This window comes from Siniperca chuatsi, linkage group LG22 (genome assembly GCF_020085105.1).
Source record: "Siniperca chuatsi isolate FFG_IHB_CAS linkage group LG22, ASM2008510v1, whole genome shotgun sequence".
In the NCBI taxonomy this organism is placed as follows: Eukaryota; Metazoa; Chordata; class Actinopteri; order Centrarchiformes; family Sinipercidae; genus Siniperca; species Siniperca chuatsi.
Genome location: NC_058063.1, coordinates 6,578,712 through 6,597,964, shown reverse-complemented (window position 1 = coordinate 6,597,964; position 19,253 = coordinate 6,578,712). Strand labels below are relative to the sequence as shown.

General features: G+C 41.0%; 4 protein-coding genes and 1 long non-coding RNA gene across 6 annotated transcripts; 4 read left to right on the top strand and 1 right to left on the bottom strand.

Annotated features, from left to right (window-relative positions):
• Positions 1-32: 32 nt before the first annotated feature.
• LOC122869860 (cornifelin homolog A-like) lies at positions 33-3,107 on the top strand. The gene is made up of 4 exons (XM_044183210.1): positions 33-382; positions 1,730-1,846; positions 2,333-2,487; positions 2,982-3,107. Exons 2-4 carry the CDS (start codon positions 1,741-1,743, stop codon positions 3,102-3,104), a joined length of 384 nt encoding a protein of 127 aa, XP_044039145.1. The 5' UTR covers positions 33-382; positions 1,730-1,740; the 3' UTR covers positions 3,105-3,107.
• Positions 3,108-4,719: 1,612 nt separating this feature from the next.
• On the top strand, positions 4,720-8,603 carry LOC122869857 (placenta-specific gene 8 protein-like). Its single transcript, XM_044183208.1, has 3 exons — positions 4,720-5,416; positions 6,079-6,263; positions 6,354-8,603. The coding sequence occupies exons 1-3, from the start codon at positions 5,302-5,304 to the stop codon at positions 6,579-6,581; spliced, it is 528 nt and encodes a 175-aa protein (XP_044039143.1). The 5' UTR covers positions 4,720-5,301; the 3' UTR covers positions 6,582-8,603.
• Positions 8,604-8,790: 187 nt separating this feature from the next.
• On the top strand, positions 8,791-14,547 carry ugt5g1 (UDP glucuronosyltransferase 5 family, polypeptide G1). Its single transcript, XM_044183194.1, has 2 exons — positions 8,791-9,186; positions 12,408-14,547. The coding sequence occupies exon 2, from the start codon at positions 12,411-12,413 to the stop codon at positions 13,989-13,991; it is 1,581 nt and encodes a 526-aa protein (XP_044039129.1). The 5' UTR covers positions 8,791-9,186; positions 12,408-12,410; the 3' UTR covers positions 13,992-14,547.
• LOC122869862 lies at positions 9,386-9,952 on the bottom strand. The gene is made up of 2 exons (XR_006376427.1): positions 9,822-9,952; positions 9,386-9,729 (listed from the first exon to the last, which is right to left on the bottom strand). It is a non-coding gene; the product is annotated as an uncharacterized LOC122869862 (long non-coding RNA).
• Positions 14,548-16,476: 1,929 nt separating the features above from the next.
• On the top strand, positions 16,477-19,251 carry si:dkey-165a24.9 (G-protein coupled receptor 4). Of its 2 annotated transcripts, XM_044183195.1 has the most exons (3): positions 16,477-17,023; positions 17,121-17,979; positions 18,432-19,251. In XM_044183195.1, exons 2-3 carry the CDS (start codon positions 17,399-17,401, stop codon positions 18,853-18,855), a joined length of 1,005 nt encoding a protein of 334 aa, XP_044039130.1. In that variant the 5' UTR covers positions 16,477-17,023; positions 17,121-17,398; the 3' UTR covers positions 18,856-19,251. The 2 variants fall into 2 exon arrangements, with proteins under 2 accessions (XP_044039130.1, XP_044039131.1); XM_044183196.1 differs by lacking the exon at positions 16,477-17,023 and having other exon boundaries at positions 17,031-17,979.
• The last annotated feature ends 2 nt before the right edge of the window (positions 19,252-19,253 follow it).

Genomic DNA, 19,253 nt, shown 5'->3' with positions numbered 1-19,253 from the left:
GAATGTGATGAAGAACTTTGTAACACTCACACAAAGTCATAGAGCCACATGTCAGTGTGGCACAGAGGACACGCATTGTAGAGGGCATGTTTTGTTCTTACCACGTACGTCTGTCTGAGTTGCACATTTTGAATATGAGGTAATGTGCATTTTGTGGCATGATGACGATTTAAAAAGGATGCGCGACGGTCAGATAGTCTGATAGTCTGACTGTCAGAGATGTTGACACAAGTCAGACTGGACAGACCAGTCAGTGGCATGCATCCTCTGATGTCCTGTCACGTTCACTGCTCTGCAGCAAGTCTATAAGACGCCGCACTGCCCTGCAAATCCATCACTTGTCTGAACTCTCCCTGCTTCCTCTTCCTCATAGGACAATAAGGTAAGACAATCCACTGTTAAACGCTTAGAGAGACAGACTTGCAGTGATGCCAAGTCTATAGAAATATTGACAGCATGCTGATCCGCTGTGGGACAGATCACATGAATTCTAATTTATACTGAAATGTGTTGTATTTATATCAAAAGGGAAAGCTGCTTCTTATCCTCCTTAAGGGATTTTCACATTTTAACTTAAGGTGAAGGATTGCGTGATCCCGTAGCTGTTCAGGAAACTCTGCAACCTGTGGATTTCTGAAACCTTTCAAAGCAGAAGTAGCTGAACTCTAACCTACAGACCTGTTCACCTACTATCAAGTCTGTTTTTCTTGCTCTGTGAAAAATTGAAAATATGAGGCGTTTGCTTGATAACAGCCATGTGTAAGATATCACCGTTTCAAGACAAATTTGTCTGATTTCCCAGACTTGTGCTGCTTTGTTTTTAGTAATAAATAGTTTTTTATACTTTCTGAAAATGAGCCACAAACATACTTGCTCCACAGATATGAATAAAATAGGTGTAATTGCCCTTTAACAACCACACTAATGTGGTAAATAGGTTCTCTAAATCTATTCACCTACATAACAGTGCAGTACAATACACACACAACAACAAAATCTGACATCCTTAACGGGGACATGGATGTCAGAATGTTGTCGAGACGTCCCATATATATATATATTTTTTTTAAATATAGTCTGCAAATATATTTGTTTCCATTTAAAATTCCTTCCTCCTCTAAAGTAACTTCATAAAGAATTTGTTATAATGCCAGCTGCTCTTCCAACTGTGTTACATTCAGTCAGTATGTGTGAAATGTTGACCTTAAACACACACAGTACATGCCATAATAATATGCACTATGTGCTGATTTTGATCAGTTTCAAATATAATGTTGCTGCTGTCAAATGAATGCCCTGTTTGCTTTTCAGGAACCAAGAAAATATCCGTCTTTAATCCTTCAAACAATGCAGATTTTAGATAATCCAGTGGCTTATTAAAAGAATGTGTTCGTCTAAGAGGTAGACGTATCGAACATGTACAATGTTTAATCCCTCAATTAATCTGAAATCATCACAGTCTCCATACTTAGAGCTAAATGGATTTCACCAGACACTGAGGATGCAACAAAGCTGTATTACGTGAATGGCCCATTATCTATTTTTCCATATAATATGAGACTATATTCTCATCAAATCTGCATGACTGGGTGAAAACTATTTCACTAATGTATTCTCCTCATTATCGTGTATTGTGTTTTTCTTCTGGCAAGAAAGGCCTTTGCCAGAGTGAGGAACTCATCAAGTGCTTACATATAGCACGTTACTGTAACCGGTGTTTTTTTGTCAGAAGCAGAAGTCATGTCTGAAAAGGTGGTTGTGACCCCACCCAGGCCCTACATCGAGACCACTGTATCCAACCAGTGGACCTCCGGCATCTGCGATTGCTTCCAAGACCTGCCCCAGTGTAAGTGCACTTCTTTGTTTTAATGCAATTTGACCAGGTATATATATATATATATATATATATATATACATACATATATATATACATACCCTCAGTGAGGGATAAGGAGGGACACTAGGTGCAATTTTTAGTATACCTGTTGAAGAACCCACCATCTAAATCCCTTTCTTGTGCATGAAGTTGAAAATATGCTGATCATTCATGTTGATCTCGATTTAGGAACGCCAACAGACCACATACTGGAGATCAGTAGGTGTAGTGAAGTATTTGGGCATTGCTGTGCATTACCATTCTTGATCCTCCATATGATAATGCAAACCAGCGGCATCCTCAGATAATACGATCAAATCAAATCTCAAAACTGAAGCTCTTTAAGAGGCTTCAAAGTTCAAGAGAGGATTTTTAGACATGACCTCAGTGACTGATGCTCTCCTTTTAGATGAGCACATTCCTACTGCTGAGCGTACATGTGACTTTTTTTTTCAGGTTGCTTTGCCTTTTGGTGTCTACCCTGCTTCACCTGTAAGACAGCACACGAGGCCGGGGAATGTCTATGTTTACCTCTGCTGGACGCTTTTGGACTCATCCCTCCTATGACCACAGCCCTCAGGGTGTCGGTACGCCAACGATATGGCATTGAGGTACAGACACTAAGCCCCTATTCAAAACAAGCCTATTAAGCCATGTGTCATCACTGAGGCTTTTTGGTTGAAATAATATGCACCTCAACCGCGTCAGTACTTATTAGCACAGTGTTTACCAGCACAGCATATCTGTTGATCTGATCTCAGATCAGTCTTAAACCTGTTTAGCCTTTCGTCACAGTGTGTATTTACGTTCCTACACAACATCCAGCAATTCATGTAGTACGGTCATTAAAGAGGGTTACAGCACACTGTGTTCCTTTGTTCTAGGTGTTTAGGTAGACTTTGACAATGATTAATGTCTGGAGCCAAAAAATCAGCTGTGTTATAGAACTGGCAGCCATAGGATCATGCAAAGAAATCTTTATTCTACTCTGTAAAACAGTATTTGTGAGCATGAACCATTTGAAAGCATTTGTTTTTTTCCCTTAACTGTTGAATGTTTAACCCCTCTTATCTCCTCGCCCCTAACTGTGCCTCCGTCTTCACAGGGTACAGTTTGCAATGACTGTGTGTACGCCTGCTTCTGCGGGCCCTGCACCTGGTGTCAAATAGCAAGAGAAATCAAAACAAGGATGAATCCCATTGCCTTCATCAGCATGGCGGCCCGATAAGAACAAAAAGTCTCAATTCACCACAGCAACATTATTAAAACCAACGTCATCACCATCATCAGTGTTGTCATGCCCTTTGGAATAAGAGAGGGCTACTTGACTGATTTGTGATCTGTTTCAAGCATGTCTGCCTCTGAGGATTGTCACTGAGCAACTGATTAAAGGTCAGCGCATGAGGGTCATGAATGTTAATCATTGCTTAATGACTGAAACAAGAGATAAGCAGACATTTGGCCTCTGTGACATCCACTCCCAAGGATTAATGACAGCAAGCCAGTGACAGAAGTGGTTTACTGATGATGATTCTGGTTAAACTGTATTTGTATACTGTTTTTTGTGGGGGGTTATTGGCATTACACACAGATAATCTTTATATTTTAATTGTGGGTGTTGTTTTACATGTTTTTTTCTCTTCCTCCACTACTTCCAAGATGTTTGTTTTATATGTTCCTTTTTATTGCTTGGTCCCCAGTAGTGGTTGTTATCCTTTAGAAGTATACATATATATGTTTATATGGGTTAATTTTAACTTGTTATATAAAAGCCAAAGGAGGCCGCTGTACTGAAACGTAGCTATTCATTCAATTCATGAAAGTGTTGACAGTGTGCGGGAACTGATTTTTAGCCATGCCGGCAGCGTGGGTGTAGGGATGGAAATGTTGAACTGTTGGTCAATCCACCACTTTGGTCCAGAATGCGATATCTCAACAACTATTGGATGGAAATATGGTACAGAAATTCATGATTCCTAGAGGATTAATCCTACCAACTTTAGTGAACCTCTGACTTTTGTTCTAGCGCCACCATAAGGTTGACATTTTTAGTTTTTACTGTAATGTCTCAACAACTATTGAAGGAATTGCCATGGAATTTGGTACACACATTTGCATCCTCCTCCGGATGAATTGTAATATCTTTGGTGATCCTCTGACCTTTAATTTAGCGCTGTCATCAGATTAAAATATTTGCCCAATACTTTGGTTTCTGACCAAATACCTGCAGAAACTAATGGCATTCCCATCAGCCTCAACTGTAGTTTGTGTTTGCGCTAATTAGCAAATGTTAGCATGTTAACATGCTAAACTAAGATGGTGAACATGGTAAACGTTACCTGTTTAACATCAGCATGTTATCATTGTCACTGTGAGCATGTTAGCATGACGATGTTAGCATTTAGCTCAAAGTAAGCACTGTGCCTGAGTACATCCTCACAGAGCTGCTAACATGGCTGTAGACTCTTTGTCTTAATGATACTTTGACTCAACAATTAGGGTCCTACACACCTTTCATTATAAAGGTGTGCAAAGATTACTTTTCTTGTCTGAATGATTACATTGTATCACAATTAGAATATACTGCAATTGTTAGTTGGAGGAAGTTGTACTGTGGATTTGTTGGGTCTCTGTTAATACTATTATAAAGACAACGGTCTAGACCTGCTCTATAGGAAAAGTGCAATGAGATAGCTTCTGTTATGAATTGGTGCTATGTAAATAAAACTGAATTGAATTGAATTGAAATTGTGGATGTATTTGTCATAATTTTTACTACACATTCTTCACATTTATGGTCCTGAATGCTTTAAATCATGACTTTGAGAGCTTGAACACTGCTATAAAGCTCTTAACTCTACCCCAAAGCCTGTTTGAAGTTGAACACACTAAAGCTCAGTGTGCTCTATCCTATGCAAACCACACATGCAAATCTACAAAGGTTAAAATCATGCGTTGAAGTATTAAATGTGATCAATCCAGTGTTCACGGAGAGGCTTCAACACCAGGTAAGTGTTTATCAAATGAAAGTTAAAATTTGAAAAAGTAAACGCTGTAGCACAGAAAATGTCAAAACAACAGGCTTGTAGATGATGAGGATGAATGATTTTAAAGCATGCATGCAAGGAAGTTCAGCAGTTTTGATTAATAATAAACAGCTGTCACCAAGTGATAGTACATGCTAGGCATGTGAGTAAATGGTGTGAACATTGTCATGGGGATTTAAATGAGCCATATCATGATGCAGAACAATTGAAGGAAGGAAAGGTTCTGAACCAGCGAGCGTCCCGGGAGCTTTGTTCAGATATTTGGGCTTGAGTTCAACTTTGAAAAGGTGCAATGAATGTAGAAAGACTTCCATGAGAAAAAACAAAACAAAACAGAAATAAATGCTTTTATTTTCAGGCCTTATTTGAGTGATCACCATGGCAACGAATGTGTTCATCGGCAATAATCAGCCTCAGTCTCCTACTCTGATCGCTGTCCACTCTGACCAGTGGAGCACCGGCATCTGTGGCTGCTTCGATGATTTAAATGTTTGTAAGTCTCTTTCTCTACAGCACGGCAGGTATTTTCATTACACCTCCTGTGTGTTTTCCTTCCTCTGGTGCATGCAAATATTGTCAAATATAATATCTGGACTGAATCTTTACTGTAGTCAAGAACACTAAAGTCGAGTCGTCCAAAACAAGTCCAAGACCGAGCAGCTCCAAGACCGAGTCCAAGTGGTTGAGTCTGATTAAAATACTGCTTTTGAAATTTCAACATTAAGTATTCTGTTGTGATTAAATATCACAGTTAGTCAGATAAAAGTGTAATCTTTATGGCCTTGTTTAAATTAGGGAGGGGCTGGTCTCGCACACACGACTGGAGACTTAATAGCTGAGAAAGGGGGCCTGAGAAGTCTGAGATAATAAAAAAAAAACATCTCACTACTGGAATACAGCCCCGCTTTAAACTTTGGATTCAATTTGAAGAAAACTGTGCACAACCAGATTAAAAGGTGATAAATATTCACAGGAAATAAACAGCAACTTTTTCACTTATTCCTTTTATATATAGACTAAATCCTCAGTTTAGAATGTTTTAAATCTTTTACAAAACGGTCCAGTCTATTTTGAACCTTCCCACAATGAATGACTGTTGCTGCCTCTCGAGATAAGACCTGCTATCATTGCAAACCCATCTCAACCTTGTTCCAGGCTGCTTTGCCTACTGGTGCTTCCCTTGCTTTGCCTGCAATACTGCCTCTGAATTTGGAGAGTGTTTCTGTCTCCCCCTGCTGGACATGCTGTGGACCACCCTTCAGATGATGTCTGTCCCGTTATGCACTCCACCTGTTTCCATGTCCATGAGGGTTGCTGTGCGTCACCGCTACGGAATCCAGGTGAGTTTAGAAAAAAGGAGGAACTCGGGAGAGGGGAGATTCTTATCTTGTTCATGGCTGCAACTTTCTGTTTTGTGTGTCTTTGCTCAGGGAGATATGACAGCTGACTGTGTATACTCCACCGTCTGCAACATATGCTCCTGGTGCCAGATTGCCAGAGAGATCAAAAGACGCAGCCGGCCGCGCACTGTCATCGCCGCCCAGCCAGTGTACATGGGTGCCCAACAATATATGATGACCACCCAGCCGGGGGTCGTCACCTCTCAGCCAATTATTTCAGCTGCTCCTCAGGGTGTGCTGACCCCCAGGGTCATGTGACTGCTGGTTCTCTCAAATTCATGCTGATTTATTTTTATTTCTTTAGACCTCTGAGTTTTACATGTTAAAAGGCAATTTATAAAGTACAATCTGGGGCCAACTATAACATCTAATCTGAAAAATCAGTCTGAGTGGTGCATGTTTGTCTACTTTTAGACTTAGATGTAAAAGAATTTTATCAACTTTCATAATCCAGGAATATCATCCTATCTCCTCCAGGATATAGGACATCTGCAGAGGCATCCTAACCTGTTAGGATTTGGTAGCAGGTGGCAAATGATAAGACAAACACAGACACGCACACATTCCAGTAGGTGGGTAAATATAGACTGTTGACCTGATTAAAAGATACTGATTGATTTTAAACTTCCAGGACACCATAGACAAAACTTTTTTGGCAAGTACAAAAATACAGCCACTGCGGCAGTAGGGCCCCTTACAACTTTTAAAGCTTAACTTTTTTCTTTTAATGACATTTCTAAGTTCCCTGGATTTGTCAGTGTCACAAGCAGCTCAAAGCAATTATTAGCATATCATGTATGCCTTTACATGGGTGTAAATAGCTTGTCATAAATACATGATGCAATTTTTGTGATTAATGTCACTTTACCTTCATCAAATCATCTCTGAGCCTTTGGGATGTGTTGATTCTACAGCGTCACTCCTGATGAAAGCTGAAAGATGTCATGATTTATTTGATTTTATGTTACTGTGATACCTTTCTTTCTCAAATGAAATCTTCTACTGCTTGTTGAAAGGGTGTGTAGGAAGCTTCAGAAATAGCTCTTATGTCCTGGATGGACACTGGCAAGCATTCATCTTCTGAGACGTTTTGGAATCTATCATTGGTCATGATGAACAATATGTAATCTGAAGAAACATGTTTAAGTAACTAAATATAATATGATAGTTTACCAGTTGCAGCTGCTGCTTTCTTGTAAGCTGTCAAATGCACTTTTGATAGGATGTTAGACCACGTTTCTTTTTTTTTTGCATTCATCTGGAGTACAAAAACACAAATAAAGCTGGTCTTGATTTTCTTTACAATCTTTTTTTCTGTACTCTTAAATCTGATACAAACCTTTATTATATGTTTTCTCTCTCTCTACCAGCAGCCAACTTTACTCCCTGCTCCAATCTGACTTTCTTTATAATTTCACCCAATTTCATATAATTCCATTCCTGTTAATATGGTTGCAAATACTTTTGAATTGCATGTGTTAAATGCTACTGGAGATATTAAAAGATTTCACACATAAAATTAACTTTAAAAAGTTGAATCATATAGACTTTTGTATCACTGAGAAAATGCATGAATAATTTGTTAGATTTTTTTTTCACAGAATGAACTGGGGGACATATGTACTGTAGATAAAACCCGCTTCTCTGATTGGCTGTTCCTGCTCTAAGCACACATGTGATTAATGATGTGATCATTTAAAAGCTGCTCTTAAAGGTTACTGCTACACGTGTGCATGTTAATGTGTCTTATTCCTTCCTTTTGGTAAAGAACTCCTAAGATTGCTCTTTCGAAGATTCTTGAGGGTAATTCTCATAACTAATGATACATACAAGCCCTGATTTGCACAAAGAGAAAGCCAAACTTTGCTCAGGTTAACTGTGTTGACTCTTGTTAAGCTGTGAAGCAAGGGAACGAGAAAAATAATCGACTGCATGTACTTTTACTTATAACTTAATGAATTCTTTCAGGTATGAGACTTTGGTAAACGTATGTATTTATGTTACTTGTAAATTCTTGAGCCACATGTGCCACAATCTGCATGTCTTCATCTCCGTGGTCTGCTGTTACCTTGAGCTGTTGTACCCTGGCTCAGGTTTATATAACTCCACAAAGGCAGAGGAGAGGAGGGGAAGGCTGCGGTTCACTGATATGACTGCTGAACAGTGACTCGTGCACTTATTGTAATCACCAGTGCTCACTTTATTTTCCCTCCGCTGTGTGACCTTGCTGCTTCCTCCTTCCCTCATTCCCTGCCACTCCTGTCTGACTCTCTGACTGTGTCCAAGTTTGGATTTTTCCCCTGTTCACCCTGAAGTTTCCTCATAACTTCATAAAGTCTGTGCATTGAACTTGCCTGTGAGCACTTAGGAATGTCTAAGAAATGAAAACTGTCATCCAAAGAAATGAAATGATTAGCAATTTGGAGCTGAGCAGAAGATAAACTGATGAGTGACTTTGCATTGAGACACTCAAAAAAATATTTTTATTGAGCAAGAAACAACCATTCAGCACTGACTTAAGTTCATCTGATAACTTCTCTTAAATAAGTGAACATGTGAAGGGACAAAAATGATATCAAATGACTTGACACAATTAAGACAAATGCAAAATGTTGGTTAACTCAAATCACAAATCCATATTTAACATGCACTCTACCATACTCCATGCTTTTAACATTGACGTTTGCACTTAATTACAACGCACAGATCTTTGTGAGTTACCTATAATCCACATACTGGACTTTGGTCTGGTAGAATAGGGCCTGTGTGTGTAAATGTTAAGCTGTGTGGAAACACATCACATACTGGCTCACTCAGGACCTGGAGATCAAGCCAAACTTCTGGATTTTGATACAAGTACAAGGTGAGGCATTTAAGTGAATAATTTGACAAAAATACAAACTAACAAATATAGCACTTTAAACCTAGTTTTAACTAAACATATTTTGTGCAATGCCACTGGACTATAAAAGATGTGTTTTACACAGGATAATGCACAGGAAAATAGTAATATGTTACAGTTCATAAAGGCAGAGTCAAATGCAGACTCAGACACAAAGAGGTGAGTTAGAGATAAGGGGGATTTATTGTACAGTTCAGAGTTCTGATGGGATTGAGGGAAGGGAGCCAGAGGACAGAGAACGAGGGGTGAGAGGGGAACCGTGGGTGGATGAGGTATGGCTGGGGTCCAATTCCGGCGGTACGTGTGCTGTGTAGCTGAGACCAAGTGAGGCTGGCAGGCAGAGTTGCTGGGCGAGGCAGACAGACAGGCAGGCAGAGTTGCTGGGCGAGGCAGGCAGGCAGGCAGGCAGGCAGGCAGTGTTGCTGGGCGAGGCAGACAGGCAGGCAGGCAGGCAGTGTTGCTGGGCGAGGCAGGCAGTGTTGCTGGGCGAGGCAGGCAGTGATTCTGAGCACAAGAAGAGCAAGTTTAGTACAATTCAAAACACAAGCAAGCAAAGTAACTAGAATGATATTCTAGGGACTGAGGGCATGAACTACCACATCGGTTGACAACAACTATCTGGCGATGAGTGGAAGGAAGACCAGGGTTGAAATACTGCTGCGCTTGATTAGTGGATGAGTTGCAGGTGTGTGGCTTGGAGCAGGTGTGTTGGGTGATGAGTCAGGAGCCCGTGGAGAGAGGGAGTTCCAAGCCCACAACACAGAGAAAGAAACAGACTGAGACAATAGAGAAACTCTAAGGCTATGGCACAGGCCGTAACAAATAATAATAATAACCAGACCAAGATGTATTTGTACGATCACCGCTCAAGAGTTACAGTTTGTTTTTGTTTTTTTAATTAAAGGTTATATTGATAACATTTTTATGTAAACAACTATTTAAAAATCCACATCCACAGAGCTTTTAGAAAGGTGCAGAGTAAAAGTATCACTTTTCCTAAAAAAAAATTATGATTTTCAATTAATCATTTTAAAAATGTTGACGGGTCCAAAATGAATGTTTTGTTTATCTCTGTGTGAGATGTCTGAAGTTTGGTTCCTGCTTCTAACAAGTGTCCAGAAGTATAACGATGTTGGTATCACTTGGTATAGTTGCCAGTTAGTGTGGGAAAAACGACACTGACGTTAGCACGTATTAGCTAACTTAGCTTAATCGTCCGAACAACAATAATCCATAAAATTACAGTTCTGTATATTTAAACAAAATAAACAACAACTACTGACAGCCATAGTCCTTAAAACCTTAACTAATGTGTTAAATTAACAGCGTCAATCCCTGCGTTATTGTTCCTTCAAACAATGTAACATTATAACGAAGAAGAGTATCAGAGGATTTAGAAGTGGGCCAGGGTCTGACATAATTTATGCAGGGCAAGTTGATTGACCAGTCACTGGTCCGTCTGGGCCAGTGTTGGACTGGTCAATATATTACCAATGTTACCAATGGATTGTATTGTGCCCCTTTTACAAATTATTTTTAACAGCTCGCTGTCCCTGATTACTTTAAAACAGCTTGTGTCCAGCCAGTCCTAAAAAAACCTGGGCTTGATCCCACCCTTGATCCCACGCTCGTCCTCCCACATCGCCCAATCTCCAAATTGCCTTTTATTTCGAAGATTCTCAAAAAACTTGTATCTAAGCAGCTTCTTGCTGCTGTGGAAAACAATAATACCTTTGAAAAGTTCCAATCTCGCTTTCGTCATGTGGTGTTGATGGCGACACCACATGTGGAGGGCTGTCTCAGTGCTGCAGCACTGAGACAGCCCTCCACATGTGGTGTCGCCCTTCTCAAAGTCACCAATGACCTTTTAATGAATGCAGACGCAGGCATGTGTTCAATTCTTGTGCTGTTGGACTTAAGTGCTGCCTTTGACACAAGTGATCATGGCATTCTTTTAGATAGACTGAGGCACTGGGTGGGCATATCTGGCACTGCACTAGACTGGTTCTCATCTTATCTGTCCAATAGGAAATTCTGTGTCAGAATTAATAACTTCATGTCATCCTTTTCCCATATCAAGTACGGTGTGCCTCAAGGTTCAATTCTGGGACCAATACTGTTCTCCTTATACATGCTTCCTTTGGGTGATGTAATCCGCAGACATGGTATTTCTTTTCATTGTTATGCGGATGATACACAGTTGTACCTCCCTGTGATTTTTGCAATGTTTTGTAAAACATTGCAAAAATCCGATCTATTTTAAATCTTAGTGATGCAGAAACTGTTGTACATGCTTTTATCTTCTCATGCCTTGATTATTGTAACAGCCTGTTCACTTGTCTTAATCAAAAAACTTTGACACGACTGCAGACTGTACAAAACTCAGCTGCTAGGCTGTTAACCAGGACCAAGAAGTACGACCACATAACACCTGTTTTAGCCTCTTTACATTGGCTCCCTGTTTGTTTTAGGATTGATTTTAAGATATTGTTGATTACTTTTAAGGGTCTTCATGGCCTGGCTCCAGAGTATATTTTAGACCTTGTAATCCCTTATGAACCTTCACGTAGTTTGAGCTCTTCAGGCGGGGGTCTCCTGTCTTTTCCTGAGTCCAGGATGAAAACTAAGGGGGACAGAGCTTTTGCTATCAGGGCCCCGAGGCTCTGGAACAACTTGCCTAAAGAACTTAGGTTGTCTGAGTCAGTGTCTTTGTTTAAGTCTCTTCTCAAAACACATTTTTATCTGAAATCATATCCTGATTTTACCTGAACTGGCTGTTTATTTTATTGCTTTTGTGTATTTTATGTATTTTATTTCTTTATATTTCGTCATTCACTGTGGTATTTTATTTCTCTTGTTGTGAAGCACTTTGTACTTTGTTTTGATAAGTGCTCTATAAATAAAGTTTCATTGTTTTTATAAATGTGTCATGTCGAAGGCAAATTAAAGTTCAGAACTATTGTAAATCTGCTGATTATAGTGTTTAGACTCAAAGCGTGACTGTTATTGAGGGTGTTATCTCATTTAGCAGTCTGAAATTATCGTTATTATGAGACACATTGCTGAGGTTGCTCAACAGCTACGGTACTTATGTTAATATAAAAATCTGAAAATACTGACATGATCATACAGTCGTCCTTTCTCCCTGTAGCCTAATCATTTCTATCTGTTGTTTCTCCCAGGAAATGTCCAGCATGATCCCTGTATTCCTGACAGGACTTTGCTTCCTGTTGCTTACTTGTTGTAGTGGCAGCAGGATTCTGGTAGTGCCAGTTGATGGTAGCCACTGGATCAACATGGAGGTGATCCTCAAAGAGTTGCACTCCAGAGGCCACAACATCACTGTGCTACACTCTTCCAAGAGCTGGTACATCCCTAGTAACTCTTCGATTTATACTTCAATTAATGTGCACATGCTGGAGGATGAGTCGGACAAAAGCTACTACAATAAAATGCTACTCGATGTTATGGAATGCCGCAGGTTGCCAACATTTATAAGCACCTTCTGCCATCAGCACTTGATCACATCCATGTTGGCAAAGGGCCATGAGATCCTTGCTAGAGCAGCTGCTGCAATGTTAGATGACCCTGTTTTTATGAAGAAGCTGCAAGATGGCAAGTTTGACTTAATGTTAACGGACCCTGCACTGACTATAGGGATTCTTCTGGGTAGTTACCTCAAGCTACCGATGGTTTTCAATGTGCGCTGGATTAATAATGGGGAGGTACATTTTACCATAGCTCCCTCTCCTGCCTCCTATGTCCCTGTGTCAGGAAGTGAACTGAATGATCAGATGGATTTTCTGGAAAGGACCAAGAATATGTTGCATTATCTCTATAGTATTGTTGAACAGCACTTTATCATTAACCCTGCCTACTCCGATCTGCTCCAGCGGCACTTTCCTCCTGGAACTGACTTGCTGTCTTTGGAGCATGAAGCTGATATCTGGCTGGTGAGGACGGATTTTGTCTTTGAGTTCCCTCGGCCCACCATGCCCAACGTGGTCTACATAGGGGGGTTCCAGTGCAAAAAGGCCCGTCCCCTCCCTGTTGAGCTGGAGGCCTTCATGCAGACCTCTGGGGAGCATGGAGTGGTGGTCATGTCTTTGGGGACGCTGGTGTCAGCCCTGCCACGTGAGGTCACAGAGGCCATCGCTGCTGCTTTTGCACAGCTCCCTCAGAAGGTGGTATGGAGGTTAGTGGGTGAAAAGCCTTCATCCCTGGGGAACAACACCCTGCTGGTGGACTGGTTGCCTCAAAATGACCTCTTGGGACACCCCAAGACTCGTGCTTTTGTAGCCCATGGAGGCACCAATGGTATGTATGAGGCCATTTACCATGGCGTTCCCGTTCTGGGCCTGCCCCTCCTCTTTGACCAGTTTGACAACCTACAACGTCTGAAGGTGCGCAGAGCAGCTCGGGTGGTGGAGGCCAAATCACTCACCAAAGAAGACTTCCTGGAGGCTCTAAAGGACATCCTGGAGACTCCCTCATACCGTAACAATATACAGCGTCTCTCACAGCTACACCACGATCAGCCAATGTCTCCTATGGACACTGCCATCTTTTGGATTGAGTATGTCATCAGGAACAAAGGTGCAGCCCATCTGCAGTCAACAGGTTTTAGTCTGCCTTGGTACTCCTACTTCTGCCTGGATGTGGCTGTTTTAATTATGGCCCTCATTGCAGGCTTTGTATGGGCTTCAGTCATAGTCTGTAGGTTTCTCTGCTGCCGAAGGTCCAGGAGAAAGATGAAAGCAGAGTAAATGATTCAACACATGACTCATGCTTAGTGACTGACCTGTGTTTTTCTGGGGGAAAAACTACTCAAGAATCCACAAATAAGTGGAGTTTAACAGCGACTGACTCTCATTTGCAGTTTAGCAACATTTCTGCCTCATATTCTAACCTTTTCCAGAAAATCAAGGTCTTAATCAGTGTGTAAATTGTTGTGAAATGTTTGTTTTACATGCAGACAATCTTGTAACATACATGTTTTTGCCAGAGACATAGGAGAAATAGCTAAGACAAGTGAAGGATCGTCCCACCCCAGGGGAGATTTGTCAGTTTTAGGGAATGCATTCACTTGTCATACAGTTCTACATGCTTTAAAATACATCATCTGGAACTGTATTGATATCATATCCTCAAACCTTAATCATATTCTGCTCTTTTCAAGCTTCCTAGTCAGAAAACATTTTCTTTTACAAGCTAGTTTCCATAGTTATATGTTGCATAAACCAACTACCTTAACTTTTCACCTCTATGTGTTAACAGAGTGCTCTGACCTGAGAATAAACTGGTGGTCAAACACTGGAACAACATATTATATTTTTTTACTAAACATATTTTAATATCTACTCTCTTCTGCAGGGCTCTCACTTAAAAAATGCTGACAAAAGTTATGCTATATTTCCTGAGTAGTTACATTACAGTACATTTCGTCTTACATACAGTATATGCTAACATATCAAGATAACATCAACATAATATGTACATAATAATGACCTGCAGTACAGACCTGCAGTCTTATCATGAGATCACTTCAGAGCTGCAAACCAGAAACAAATGTGAGATCATGGTGTACACTTATGTAGGCAGCTAAATTTTGGAAAAGAACCTTAGACTAGGTCAAGCAGAGGGCTCAAGCACTGAGGAGAAAAAGTACTTAGTAGTTCAAAATGAAACTAGACAGTAGCAGAGCTGAAGATGTGGTAAAATGTTTTTACAAGCTGGTTTGGAATTTTATCTTACCTGCACAGTTATTGAAAAAAAAAATAAAAAGGAAAGGAACATTTTTGTTCAGTGATTGGGCAATGTGTGGTGGTGATTCAGAGCAAAGATAAGGGCAAGAGCTGATAAGATAAGATAATTGGTTGCATAATAACATATACGATATGCCCAGAGCACATACTGTAATTCAGACCTTATTCCACAGAGCCACCCACAGAAGGCCTCAGTTGTAGTGATGATGCTACATTGCAACAGTAGTGTGAGCTTCAGTATTTGCTTTACAACTTCATGCCTTTTTCTAATACAGCTTCGCGAAGGACTGAACAAGTAGATATTAGAAGAAAGAACATTGTAGACTTCTAGTCCCTCTTTAGTATTTTAATTAGTAATTATAATAGAAATAATCACTTTTACTGTAGCACTTTAGCTAAAAATGTACCTTTTCTTTCTCCTTACTAGTGCTCTGACAGGCAGAAGGATGTAGCAATGAGGTTACCAGTTTTTCACACTGCAGCTTCCTGTATGATTTTCATTTTGCAGAACTCTGTAGTGGTGCCCAGGCTTAAGCATTTAAGCTTTGACCTTGTTTAATCCAGTGTTCCCTATTGGGGTTCTAATAGCCCAGTACCTCAGATTGCCAGTGGTCAATGCTGGCGAAGCTCATGTGGCAATGGCTTCCACACAGCTTTCTATTTGCAAACAGTATGTACTACTCCCTTATTCCATGATAAGATGAAATTTCCAGTAGAAAACATCTTGCATTGTGCAGCCGGCTGGCTGCAGGAACAACTTATCATGCTGCCTCTCAGCTCCAGGGACACATCCCCCTGGAGTTGATTTGCTGTCTATGCAGTGTACAGCAGATATCTGTCTCTGCATGTCCAATGTGGTCTACATAGGGGCATGGAGACCTTAATACAGAGCTCTGGAGAGCATAGAGTGGTAGTAATGTCTCAGGGGACTGGTCAGTTTATTAGTTACAATGTTGGATTATTCAATAAATCAGAGATCGGTGACATTTGAGGAAACAAAGTCAGTGATTCGACCCTCCTCCCTTGAAACCTTGTGGTAAAAATATTGCCTAACACCCATTGTCTCAACATACCCATTCTTCCCCAAAACAATTTCAATTGTGTATGTTTTTTTCTCCCAGTGGTGCCTGAACAAAGTTCACCCTGGGTAAATTACATGCATTCACTGTCTGCAAACTGTATTAATGAAATAAGTCATTTTAAGTTCAGGGGAAATGTTTTCAGTGAAACTGCATTTTATTTAAGCTCTACATTTGTTTTACTGCCATAAATGTGCTTTGTTCCACAGGGCTGTTTATCTGCTCTCTCTTTCTGTGGTTTTAATTTGTTTAATTTGATTGTCAATCAACTCACTCTTTTAAAATCAGACACACACACACACACACACACACTAAGTCTTGTTTTTGTCACTTAGGAGGACATTGCATTGACTTACATTCATGCTCTGGAGACTAACACTAATGTAACCTTATCAATAATAATTACATTGCTAACCCAAACCCTTATCCTAACCTCAGCAAAACCCTAACCCTAACCCTAAAACACAAAAAAGCCCCCAAAAATGTGTTGGTTTACCTTGGGGAAACCTACTTTTTGAGTATGCATACTTACATAGTAAAAACAATATTCATGTGTTGAAAAGCATGTTTAAAAATAGCAGAAGAGTTAATGTGTTTAATGGCACGTAGCCAGCAACTGACAATCTAAAGGATATTAGTGGACACCCTACATCAGTTTCTCCCCTCTCAGTGCCTGTCCACCTCAATCATCCTGTCCACTACTTGAGTAAGAGAGACGGAGACAGAGAGAAAGAGAGAGTGTATGTTTTTGTTCTGGGGTAGAAAGGCGTTCTCCTGCCTCAGGATGTTGCCTTTAAAGCTGAAGAAGTGGGTTTCCTGTGGAGGAAACGATCACAGAATAGACAAGGCTTGGTCGAGACACCGTGTTCCCAACATTTTTTGAGTATAGGTCACCCAGCTGCAAAGCAGGCAGCACGCTTTTGTGGAACAAAGTCGATCTCATCGCCTTGAGAGGTGAGTGAAAAATCTTGGTTTGAATTATATGGTTTAATTGCTCATGCACCTGCTTATACTAAATCATCTGAGAATGTTCTTGCTATCTTCTTTGCAGGTGTTTGTTTCCCCCGATGGATCCTGGATGCTTTGAAGACTGGTTGACTGACAGCACGAAATCTGAGCCTGACCTTTTCCACAGGAGAATGCATTTATGAATATTACACAATGGACAAATGACAAGTGGATGCATCAAACTGATAACAACAGAGACTTTTCTTTTGCTTGCTCTTGCTGTGAATGAATGGGTATTTCTATACCAACTCATCATCCTGCAAGTATGTCTGAGTAAGGTCACCTCTAGTTTCCCATGTCAGGTGCTTGACCAGTAGAGACATGTCCAATGACAGCTGCAACCTCCCCTTGAACACGGATACATTTGGCCTGACCTGTATCTATGGCCTGATCTTCTCTTTGGGTCTCCCCAGCAACCTGCTGTCTCTCTGGGGACTGTACCACCTGGGCCGCTCAGGTGGGGGAGGATGCCAGCTGGTCTACATCCTCAACCTCCTGCTGTCAGACCTCCTCCAGCTGCTCACCCTACCACTATGGATCCTTTATCTCCAAGGTGCGCACCGCTGGCCCTATGGCCAGCTAACCTGCGAGCTGGTGGGGTATGTGTTTTACGTAAACGTCTATGCCAGCGTCATGTTCCTGTGCCTGATAGCGCTGGACCGCTGCCTGGCCATCGTGTACCCGCTGAGCAGCCGACGGGTGCGGACTGTCAGGGTGGCAGCGGTGTCCAGTGTGGCAGTTTGGACCCTCACCTTCCTGTTCTGCCTTAGTGGGCTGCTGCCATCAGTGTTTGACTCTGACAGACTGCTGTGTCTGGAGCAGTACCCTGTCAGCCCCGGATACGCCCACTTCAAGATCACCACTGTGGCTCTCGGCTTTCTGCTGCCATGTGCCATATTAGGGTGAGTTAACCCCAAGATCCCAGTGAGCATATTTGTGTTGTATCCGACATATAATATTGTGTCTCCAAAACTGTTCATGCAAAGGTTCTGTGGTCAAATGAGTTGACCTTTTCCAATGCACAAGAACTTTTTTCATGCCTAAATAATTTAAGTGGTCAAATTTGTGGGACAGCAAAAGAGAAGCAGACTATTTACCAACCTCAAGTTGAAATAATACAATAGAACTTATGGAGCCAATTGCAACTTAAACTAAAATGAGGGTTAAAACTGAAAACATGGAGTGAATGCACAAAACATCAGGGAAATCCTTGTGATGCTGAGCTACTGAGCTACTTTTCCTTGTTTGTGAGTGGAAACCAGATTTCCCTGTTCTTAGGGGACATTATACCATTTTTTATATTCTGATGGCTGACAGGTTGATTTCTCATCTGCAACTCTGCTTCCTCCCTTAGCTACACTTCAGCCCACATTGGGGTGACACTTAGACGATCTCCTTCCCTCTCTGACCATGAGCGGCACAAAATCGTGGGCATCCTAGTCGTGATCACCGTCAACTTCATCGTTGTGTTTGGACCATATCACCTTGTGGGCGGATACAGATTTGTGTCCTTGCTGCTGACTGATGAGCCATGTGGATTGGAGCGTTCCATTTTCCTCATCTATCGCCTGTGTTACGGTCTGACCAGCCTCAACACCCTGCTGGATCCCCTCTTCTACATCTTCCTGTGCCCTGATGCTCGGCTAGAGCTGCAAAGGTCTCTGCCCTGTTTGGGAAGGGGGCAAAACACCCGCAAAAAGATCAACCTCAGAACCCGAGCTCCCTCAGACAACCAGAGGGAGAGTGAAACTGGACATAATAATCTTCTAGCAATATAACCTGGATTTGACCATGGATCTGACTCCTGGTATTTAGTCAAGGCAACTGTGCCACCCAGTGGAAATGCATATGTACAGTTTTTGTGTACTGTGAGGTTCAGCTGAGTGAATACATTAATTTGCCTCAAAGTGCAAAGACTTAAACTGTTCCTTACATAAACTCAACACTATATAATTGAGTATATGGAAATACAATGTTTCATATTTGTCAAAAATCCACTCTTTTGTGATACTCATATCCATACCCGTTGTAGCCTCAAACTAGACATATACAGCCAAATGAAATACAATTAATCTGATTCATCTATTTACCAGATTTGTTTGTTTTGAAGAGTCTCACCGGTGTATGGAAATCAACTATTGTGGACATTTCACAATACATTTTTTTTACTGCTATG